This window comes from Notothenia rossii (genome assembly GCF_949606895.1).
Source record: "Notothenia rossii genome assembly, chromosome: 4".
NCBI classification, from domain to species: domain Eukaryota; kingdom Metazoa; phylum Chordata; class Actinopteri; order Perciformes; family Nototheniidae; genus Notothenia; species Notothenia rossii.
In genome coordinates this window covers 10,452,650-10,463,382 of record NC_136902.1, presented here as the reverse complement: position 1 = coordinate 10,463,382, position 10,733 = coordinate 10,452,650, and the positions used below count along the sequence as shown (strand labels likewise).

The following is a 10,733-nucleotide window of genomic DNA, read 5'->3' as shown; positions in this document are numbered from 1 at the left end:
CTATGTCGTTGACGAAAAAGAAAATGAAATCCATGAATCCGCTGAAGGAGCACTGGAGTAATCACTCAATGCCTTCTGAGGATGACTGATGAGACAGACTTCTCTCGAGAGCACACGGTGTTCCGGGTGTAAGCGGGAATTATGTGCAATGAGGAAATATCTTTAAACAAATAAGTGATAGTGTAATGTCTGCGTTGTTGAAGTGGGGGGGAAGAAAGTCAATGTTGACTGAACATGTCCCTACTAAATGAGAGTGATCAAACATTTTCCAGCGGTACAAAAGAACATCAACAAGCTTTTCAGCGCTGACACGGAGCGCAAACAGCGACACACTGAAACATCGCAGAGTCACTTATCAAACATTTACTGTGCCACCCACTCAAGAAAAGAAAAGGCTTAACTGCTATTGACTCTCAGATGAAGGGTGAACTGCAACATGCTTCATTACTTTGATCAAACTCCCCCTCCCCCGCGCAGCAGTGCATTTTGGGTCATCTAACCCCCTGAATTATTATGGACCAATCCTCTATTTTATTTCATCCTCACCCTGTCATAGTTTTATTACAGCGTGCACTCACTCACCCGCTCCCCTCTGGCTTTGACTTGCACAACTGTGTGGGTGAGTCGAGACAAAGTGGAAACCGCAGAATTTAAAAAAATAACAAACAAACAACAGCTGGAGCTTGAAAGCGGTCAGCGATTAGAGAGCAGAGATTTCCTGGAAGGTCGTAACAGTTGGGGTTGGATACGAATATTAACAAACAGTCACCAGTGGAGTTGCACCAGAATATGAAGGTTTTGATATTGACGCAAACTGCTGAACTTATGTTGTGAAAAACATTTGAAATATCAGCAATAATATACAATATATTGACCAAGAGTTCTGATCTATTTAGGCTGTAGATGATCTATATCAGGGATTTGACTCTGTTGCAAACTGACAGGACGCCATGTACCAGTTAATAAACAAAACATGAATGATATTAATATAATGTAATGAACAACGTTTAGATGTCCACAAATTATCTTTCTTAGAGATTCCTTACTTTCAAATGAACTTAAGGTTTTAACTAAATTAGGTAAATCGGCACGTGAATCGACAATAGGCCTATGTGACAGATTCATCTGAGTTTTTACTAAATAAAATGCGTCATGCAACAACTCGAATGTTGTAATGATTCATAAATATAACGTTTATTTCAATGCTGGTAAGCGATGATTTAGAGAAATTAGATGAGGTTGTCCGGCAGTGGCTCAGTCAGTAGGGGCTTGGGCTGGGAGCTGTAGGGTCGCCGGTTCAAGTCCCCGACCAGACCTAAATACGGAGTGTGGACTGCTACTTGGAGAGGTCCCAGTTCACCTCCTGCCCTGCCGTGGTGCCCTTGAGCAAGGCACCGGACACCCCCCTCGCATTGCTCCCGGGCGCTGTGCAATAGCTACCCACTGCTCCTAGTACTAGACTCCTGGTACTAGGATGGGTTAAAAGCAGAGAACACATTTCACTGTGCTCTGCATGTGTGACCAATAAAGAGGGTTTCATCCCTCCCAATTCTAATTAAAAGAGTCTTGTCTTTGTTTTCTAGGAAAATAAGGGTGCATTTTAAGAGTTGGAGCAGAAATGATATCATAGTAAAATAGCCCAAAGTGGTTTTCATAATTAACGAGTAGTTTTTCTTTGTGTGAGTTTTTATGATGGACAACGTGTCATATTTTGGAGGGAGGTTGATTCTTGATTCAAAGTGACTTTACTCTGTCCGGCTGAAGGTGTGAATAACTGTTTATCAAGTTTACAAAATAAAATGAAACATTGATTTGTTAGTGTTATCAATTGCGCTAAGCTCTTCAATTTAAATTCAGATGTATACTGTATTATATATTCTTAAAGCAACTTTTTATATTTATTTGTATTTCAACTAGCAGGTATACAGTACATATTTGTGTACTTACTAAGTGTTATGCACCAACACCCCAGACAGAAATCCTTGTACTTGAAAACCTACTGGGCAATAAACCGCTTCCTGTTCCAGATTTACAGCTTGTTATGCTGTCCCCTAGTGGCCGCATGAACATACCTGAATGCAGGTTTATATTACTTCCTGTTTAAATCGTAAAATGCTAAGGAATCTCTAACATTCACAGTTTATGTTTGTGCAACAATGGTTAGCACAGCTGTGTGCTGTTTTTTTCCCCTCACCGTGACCTTCCTGGCCTCATGCTCGCCCTCTTCCCCGTCTTCCTCTTCCTCCTCTTCGTCGTCGAGGTACAGAACGTTCTGGACTCCTGCCCGACCCTGACGGACCTCCAGTCGATCCCAGTCGTCCACGTCACCTGAGGACAGCACAGAGCACCGTGGGAAGAAAGGCTTATTTTTATAGCTAGAAAAACAGGAACGAAAACATAGAAAGGAAAAGTAAGAAGGCTAAACAAGTTCAAACATTTTTTTATTTTCAAAAAAGGAAAAGCAGAAATTCTAGTAGGGCTGCACAATTGGGAACACATACCCACTTGCAATTATTTGAACTGTTAATGCAATTGGGATATGCTTCGTGTAGTTGAGGGAATTATCGTTTTTGAAACATTATTAAGCATTAGCATTCAAAAACATATACAAATGTCCCAAACAATGGTTTTTATTAAGTCAGAAGAATACCCTTTGCCGGTCGGGACTTCTCTCTGGCTCCTCATTACTTAATTTACATATTTTTCTCTTACAAGATATTGCGCTTACTGCGATTTCTTGCACTAGTCCATTTGGGATTTTGATCCAATTTCAATTGATAGTGCAGCCATTAAGTCTGCATACCTCCCATAGCTGACTGTACCTGTTTAACTGCACCTTAGCCAACAAAATATATACAACTCTGTATACCCATCCACTTGAAAAAGTTTGACTTATTTCAGTTCAATCTTTATTTCGAACAGATAAAAAAATTTTAAAAAAATGTGAAAAACAGAATACCGTATTGTTAAAATACAGTATTTATCCACATTCATGATAATATTTATATTATTCAACAAAAAAAGTCTTCATATTAAAAATAATAATAAATCATGTGTGTCCGAAAGGGAGCAGGAGGAAGCAAATGCTTATTAATTCCCACCCCTTACTTGATCAATGATTGTCCTTTAAAGGGGACCTATCATGCAAAATGCACTTTTGTACGTCTTTTATACATGCAGATGTGTCCCCGGTGTTCCAGGGAACTCACCAAGTGTCAGAAAACACAACCTTCTCTATTTTCCTCCATACCCAAATCTCTTAAAAAGGGGCTGCAACGGATCTGATACAGACTGATCCAGATTTAAACACTTCTATGACGTCACAGAAGTGGCGCTACGGCTATTGGGCCAACTCCACCAATCAGGAGGAGACAGCCACGGACATTGCTGTTGGAAAGCGCTGGAGACGCTGTAGTACATATGCCAGGCCTGTAGGTGGTGCTGTTCTCACAGAATCAGCCCATGCAAAGACAGTGTTAAATTGAGCGAAATGAGGAATGGCTAAAATGCATGATCTGTTTGGTATTTTGAAAAATAAAAAGTATAAATGTGCCTTATATAGGTATGGTCCTACACTATATTATTCAAATATAGCATGATAGGTCCACTTTAAATCATTATGCAAGTTATTCCTACTTACATTTATACATAACAATAATTTCTTATCTTCAATCACCTCTCTTCATTCTCATAGTTTTCCCAAAAAGTGTTTCTGTACATCCTTTTAAACTGAATTAAGCTTGTGCTTTGTTTGAACTCCTGCTCCAAGCCATTCCATAAAATCACCCCACAGATTGTTATACTCATACTTCTCAGAGTTGTTCTGACCTTGAGTTGTTTAAAATGTTCCTCTCAAAGTATACCCACCCTCTCTGTCTATGAACAATGTTTTTAATTTCCTAGGAAGTAGATTATGTCTGGCTCTGTACATGATTTGTGCCGTTTTAAATTTAACCAGACCAGTGAACTTCAATATGTGTGACTTCAAAAATAATACATTAGTGGGTTCAAGATACCCAACATTATTGATAACTCGGTACCACTTTACAATAAGACTACTCTTATAAAGGATGCATAAAGGGTTTATACTTAGGTTGTAAACACTTTATTAATCATTAAGAACCATTTAGTTCTAACAGTTTTCACACATCAACATAGGCTCACTATTTGGCAAGATGACTAAGCCTTACTTAGCGAGAATCACCTCGGTGAACAACAGATACCAAGGATGCTGGCTGATGAAGAACACGAAGTAAGCTAAGTAGCCAATATAGGGCTTAGCAGTACAGATCAATGTGGGCTCACTATTTGGCAAGCAACCGGTCACAGTTTCCCTGTTTATACATGTCTTATAAAAGCTTATTAATGGTTTATAAAGTGTTCACAACCTAATTAATAGATGAATTAAAAACTATTCGTAAACCCTGTATAAGCGTAGCCTTACTGTAAAGTGGTACGATAACTCTTATAGCCCTTTTTTGTAATATGCATAACGGCTGTAATTTGTAATTGGCTGTATTTGAAGCTGTATTTGCAGGATTCTTGCTGTTCTTTTTTTCTATGCTCCTGGTTGATTTTGAAAGTTGCTTTGGATAAAAGCATCAGCTGAATTAGATGTTTTGTTTATGAATCTTAACAAAGTTAGTTGCTCTCTCTGAGTTGTAATAACTGGATTGGTGATGTATGAGACGTTCCCCTTTGAGTGCTTGTTCTGTTTTCTGTGCGGGGGATCTTGGTTTGCTTCCAGTTTCTTTCCCAAGCGCAACACCATTAAGACTCTTTTAAGACCGAATGTTGCATTACTCTAAACCACAATAAGTACGTTTAAGAGCGAAGCCTCCCACGCCCGATTGTAACGAGTGACGGTTTAATCGCAGTGCCTGAACCCTCTGCCCTCACCTTCTTCGTCCAGGATGTAGTCTCGTGGGAACATGATGCCGCAGCCCATAATGTCGCCTTTCAAGCAGCGAGGACCGAAAGCGTCTCCGACTCCGCTGCCGTGGAAGACCTTGCCGTCGTCTATTAGAGGAGAAAGAAGGATTCAAAGGCTTCATTGTCATGCATTACAGTGTAGATGTTGGCAATGAAAAACTAAGTCTAAGTTCCAGGCTCCTTGAAAAATACAACAGTAAATATATTTAAGACATACAGAAAAGACGTGAAATAATAAGGGCAAGGTGCAGGTTAAAAGCAGTAATAAGTAACATATATACTACACTACTTTCATCTGACAGCTTGACTTTCATTAAATCAAGATATCTAAGAATTGATGAGAACAGCAGAAATGTTTTTGTAAATTTCAAGAAAATACTTGTTCGAAAGGTTTCAAGTTACAACATTTCCTGGTTCCAGCCACACACATGTGAGAATGTGCTGCATTTCTTTAAATTGTTTGATAAATGAGTTTATATGGTATAACTGTTTTTTGGACAAAACTAACATTTGAGTTCTTACAAACCAAACAATGAATACATTAATGGAGACAATACAACAACAGTCACTGGTAGAGTAACCCAATAATGTTAAGACTACTATTATGAAGACAAATGGAAAAAAACAGTTCAAACTCAACGGCAAGTATCATTTATATTGCTGTTTATGATGATTTATTGAATCAAATCAATGCAACCTGAACCAGCTAACCTATAGCAGATGGATTAATGGATTAGGCAATGATGTAACTATTGTTGTTCTTGTTGATGTTGCAAATGAAGCTGCTCTGATGCAAGAAAAATGTCAGACTCAATCTGACAGTTTTATCATATTGTATTATTATAACATTTAAGTTTTTGCTGAACTCGACACCTGCCTAGCTGCTGTAGCTAGAAGTATTGATGCTACAGTACAGGTCTAATTGTGCTGATTGAAACTCTGCAAAGAAAGATTAAAGAGAAACACCCGACTGAACTTTAGTTTGTAGGCGTGTGAAATAACTAATGTCTCCTGACAAACTGTAATTAGATCCTTCACACTTTAAAACAAATATTACTGCCTACAGCTGGCAAGCTAAATGTATTTAAGACTATTTGAAATAAAATGTAAGACTTATCTTTAGATGCCTTCTTATTAGGAAACGGCAGAAGTCTTGAAAACTCTTAAAAAGCCTTGAAATCAGACGTGTAAGGTCATCTCTGTCCATGTGTCCCGATGCTGAACCTAACGCTACGTGGGCTTTGCCCATCTTGTAATGCGTTTACCGCAGCGTGCGAGATGGTCACATACAATGCAGTGCTAGCATACAGGACATCCTGACATTTCTGACAGATGATGATGATGTGCAAAGAAGGTGAAAGCAGCGCTCGTAAAAACAAAAAAACACTTAAAAACAACTAAAGGAAATCATAAAATCAACAGATATTACATTCGCGAGAGACAACAATGGAAAAAACGGGCAAAAGAAAAACATTGTGGAGGTAGCCTGCAGACGAGCTCTGCCCAAGCGAAGCGCCGCGGCTGCTGCTTGTAAATATTTATGGAGTTGTCATGGGACCCGTCCCCGGCTCAGGATACTGTTTAAACAATCTCTATCTGAGCCCCGGCAGGGAGACGGAGACACTATCATTACGGCTCCCATGCGGGCCCTTGTCACAACACCACGCTCCAGGTTAACCGTGGAGCCACGCCGGCACAGCGAGGCTCTGCTAAAAATAGCCGAGCAGGGCGTCTTTGGAGAGTGACGAGGGGCCGGAGCTGGACCTGAGCTCTGGGGGGGGGTAGACGTCCAGGTTTGGGTTTGAGGATGGACTCAGTTCACTGGGAAAGGAAAGGCAGGAGAAGCCTGGCGGAGCGGCATGTGGTTCAAAGGGATGTTCGCTGGAGGTCAACATTTCTGACTCACTTTTATATTTGAGGACACAACTCAACTAGCTGGAAAATGTTAGGTTTGTTGCAACAATCATGTTTTCTTTTTAGTGTGTGTGTGTGTGTGTGTTTCATTACTTCTAAATCATTAAGGCTGATACGACAAGGAGATGGAACGATTAGTGGGTCGGAAAAAAGAATACAAATAACCAACATTTGACAAACAATATAAAATAGAAATGTAGTTTAGGGGGGGGGGGGGGGGGCGAGAGACCAGGAGAGAAAAATGTTACATAAAAAAAAAAAAAAAAAGATTAAAAAAAAAGAAAATCATAATTTGAAAAATTATTGATTAAAAAAATAATATGATACAGTACTATTACGTCTGGGTCTCTGTGTTTCATTAAAGCTCGGCTGTGTGTGTGGAACGAGCCATTTTGTGTGCGCGAGCGAGCAAGAGAGCGAGAGAGTGCACCGGTACGGAGATCGTTGTTGTTAGCTTCTGGTGCTAGCGAGCTACGCTAACGGATATAAGGAGTTTTTTCAACAACAAAGTGGAGGAGAGTCCTCTCCTTTCAGACTGAGAGACTCAGTGAGCTAAAGGACTCTCTCAGTGTTATCTCAGTGGGTCTCAAACGTTTTGGTCACCATTAATGTAAACAATTATTTCCGAGGCACACGTTTATATGATCATTATAGTTATAAAAAAATAAGAGAATAAATGAAAAACAGCTATGAAATACTATATGACAGTAAAAAAAAAAAAAAAGTTTAAAAGGGTGATTTGTAAAATATCCATAAAGAAAAAGTAAATCTGTTTACAGTTCTGTTTCAAATGGGTGTTGAGAGATGTATCCATAGATCTCTTCATTTTGCTCTCAAAGTGCACCAGATTGATGCTTTTAATTTCAATATTTAAAAATAAATCTTCCCGGGGGAGCTTGCCCCCGGACCCCCCTATGTGAGGTCCACACACCACCTAGAAAAATAGCACTTGACCCCTGCTTACACCTATATGCCTTGAGTTGATTATCGAGCCTTCATTGTAACAGTTGCGGGTACGTTGTGAATATGCGTGGGGAACGTCGCAGTAGAAAGTTCCACCGTAGCGACCGGTACATTAATTGGAAACCCTAAATGTTTGAGCACCCTCTATGAAACGTCAAGCTACCGCACAGCAGCCCCAAAAGAAATCTCTGGCGCCGCCACTGAGCCTGACTATTTGTGTTGGGGGGGACCGAATTTTTTTTCTCCAAAGGGGGGGCCTGACAGAAAAAGTTTGAGAACCACTGCTCTAGAGTAAGTTACATACCGTGCTAACCCACTAAAAGGGTGAGTTTTTCTCCCCTATGACCCATCGTACTATTAGGAGCTGTTGTCAGATATTAAACAGCGATGCGGGGGTCCGATGCCACGCTCAAAGGGCACCTTATCAGTGCCCAAGAACTGAACCTGCAACTCGTAGTACCAGACAACACTCTTACATGGTCCATTATTGAAACAGCGATCCTATGTTTCCCAAAATTAGTCTTGAGAACTTGGCTACTGCCTCCGTCTTCAGACAATAACATGTTCTGTTGCTTTTCTCAAGTGTGCTCTGGTTCTTAAGGAGGTCGGAAATTGAATCACAGGAAGCCAGCTCAAATAAGCGCTTGGCTGTGTTCAAAATTTATGTTGGAGACCGGAGAGTTTAAAATTAGCACAGAGGTGTTGACCAAGGTTTGGCTCCGAGGCTGTTGATGGAGCAGAACACCTGTGATGGCGTTAATGCTAAAGGCAGGACCATAAGCTGAGGAAGTTGTTGGTAAAGCTAACACCGTGAGCTACTCTCTGGCCGCCAACAGGTGCTGGATGTGAGACGGATCCCAGCAGCAACCAGGAGGTGAAGACTGGAGCTGAGTTCAGGGACTGGAGTCAAGCCTGAGACCGGCTGAGAAAAGTAAAACCAGACTATTTATTGTGAGTCTGGAAAAGACCGGGTTTCCTTGCCAAGGGAACAATGACAAATTAAAAAACTAAATATTCAAATTCTTTCATGATTTCACACACATGTTCCTAAGAATTTAATATAAATTCCCTTTGCAGCTGCCATTGGAGTTGATCAAAAAGCATTGAGTTGGTGATAGATTTTGTACAATATACAGTGGGGCAAAAAAGTATTTAGTCAGCCACCAATTGTGCAAGTTCTCCCACTTTAAAAGATGAGAGAGGCCTATTTTCATCCTAGGTAGACCTCAACTATGAGAGACAAAATGAGAAAAAAAAGATCCAGAAAATCACATTGTCTGAGTTTTAAAGAATTTATTTGCAAATTATGGTGGAAAATATAATTTGGTCACCTACAAACAAACAAGATTTCTGGCTCTCACAGACCTGTAACTTCTTCTTTAAGAGCCTCCTCTGTCCTCCACTTGTTAACTGTATTAATGGCACCTGTTTGAACTCGTTATCAGTATAAAAGACACCTGTCCACAACCTCAAACAGTCACACTCCAAACTCCACTATGGCTAAGACCAAAGAGCTGTCAAAGGACACCAGAAACAAAATTGTAGACCTGCACCAGGCTGGGAAGACTGAATCTGCAATAGGTAAGCAGTTTGGTGTGAAGAAATCAACTGTGGGAGCAATTATTAGAAAATGGAAGACATACAAGACCACTGATAATCTACCTCGATCTGGGGCTCCACGCAAGATCTCACCCCGTGGGGTCAAAATGATCACAAGAACTGTGAGCAAAAATCCCAGAACCACACGGGGGGACCTAGTCAATGACCTGCAGAGAGCTGGGACCAAAGTAACAAAGACTACCATCAGTAACACACTACGCCGCCAGGGACTCAAATCCTGCAGTGCCAGACGTGTCCCCCTGCTTAAGCCAGTACATGTCCAGGCCCGTCTGAAGTTTGCTAGAGAGCATTTAGATGATCCAGAAGAGGATTGGGAGAATGTCATATGGTCAGATGAAACCAAAATAGAACTTTTGGTAAAAACTCAACTAGACGTGTTTGGAGGAGAAAGAATGCTGAGTTGCATCCAAAGAACACCTACTGTGAAACATGGGGGTGGAAACATCATGCTTTGGGGCTGTTTTTCTGCAAAGGGACCAGGACGACTGATCCGTGTAAAGGAAAGAATGAATGGGGCCATATATCGTGAGATTTTGAGTGACTACCTCCTTCCATCAGCAAGGGCATTGAAGATGAAACGTGGCTGGGTCTTTCAGCATGACAGTGTGTGAAAACCTTGTGAAGACTTACAGAAAACGTTTGACCTCTGTCATTGCCAACAAAGGGTATATAACAAAGTATTGAGATGAACTTTTGTTATTGACCAAATACTTATTTTCCACCATAATTTGCAAATAAAGTCTTTAAAAATCAGACAATGTGATTTTCTGGATTTTTTTCTTCTCATTTTGTCTCTCATAGTTGAGGTATACCTAGGATGAAAATGACAGGCCTCTCTCATCTTTTTAAGTGGGAGAACTTGCACAATTAGTGGCTGACTAAATACTTTTTTGCCCCATTTGCCAGAGTGGCCCAAGCGTGTATATACATTATTTAAGGGCGAAAAAACTCTGGTTGGATCTTCATCGCAGGGAAAAGAGTGCAGTGTAAGGAGGCACTAAAACTATGGTATGGCTTCAGTCTTTTGTTTTAGATCCAGGCTTTATGGTGGTTTGACGATAGCTGATAGACAGTGGGCGCCAACATATATCTTTTTCCACTTTTGTTAACCGTGCAAGAGAATGGGACTTGATATTGTTACTTAGATGTGCGGTGACCTCCACAGTATGGACACATGATCTGGGTGCATTTTAGATTTTAATATTCATCCCTAATGTACCTTGTCTTTTTGTACCTCAATGTTGAAAGACACTTTATCATCCAAATCCATTTCCATCCCATTGGTTAAGAAGGTCATACAACCC

The 10,733-nt window shown here is 40.5% G+C and overlaps 1 protein-coding gene across 1 annotated transcript in view; it reads right to left on the bottom strand.

The window, feature by feature from the left end:
- The window catches only part of spryd3 (SPRY domain containing 3), a 59,272-nt gene that overhangs the window by 5,485 nt on the left and 43,054 nt on the right, over positions 1-10,733 (bottom strand). The window contains exons 9-10 of the mRNA XM_079679448.1: positions 4,900-5,019; positions 2,195-2,328 (exon numbers count right to left, since the gene is read on the bottom strand). Coding sequence (XP_079535574.1) covers positions 2,195-2,328; positions 4,900-5,019 — 254 coding nt within the window. The remainder of the gene's footprint in view (positions 1-2,194; positions 2,329-4,899; positions 5,020-10,733) is intronic.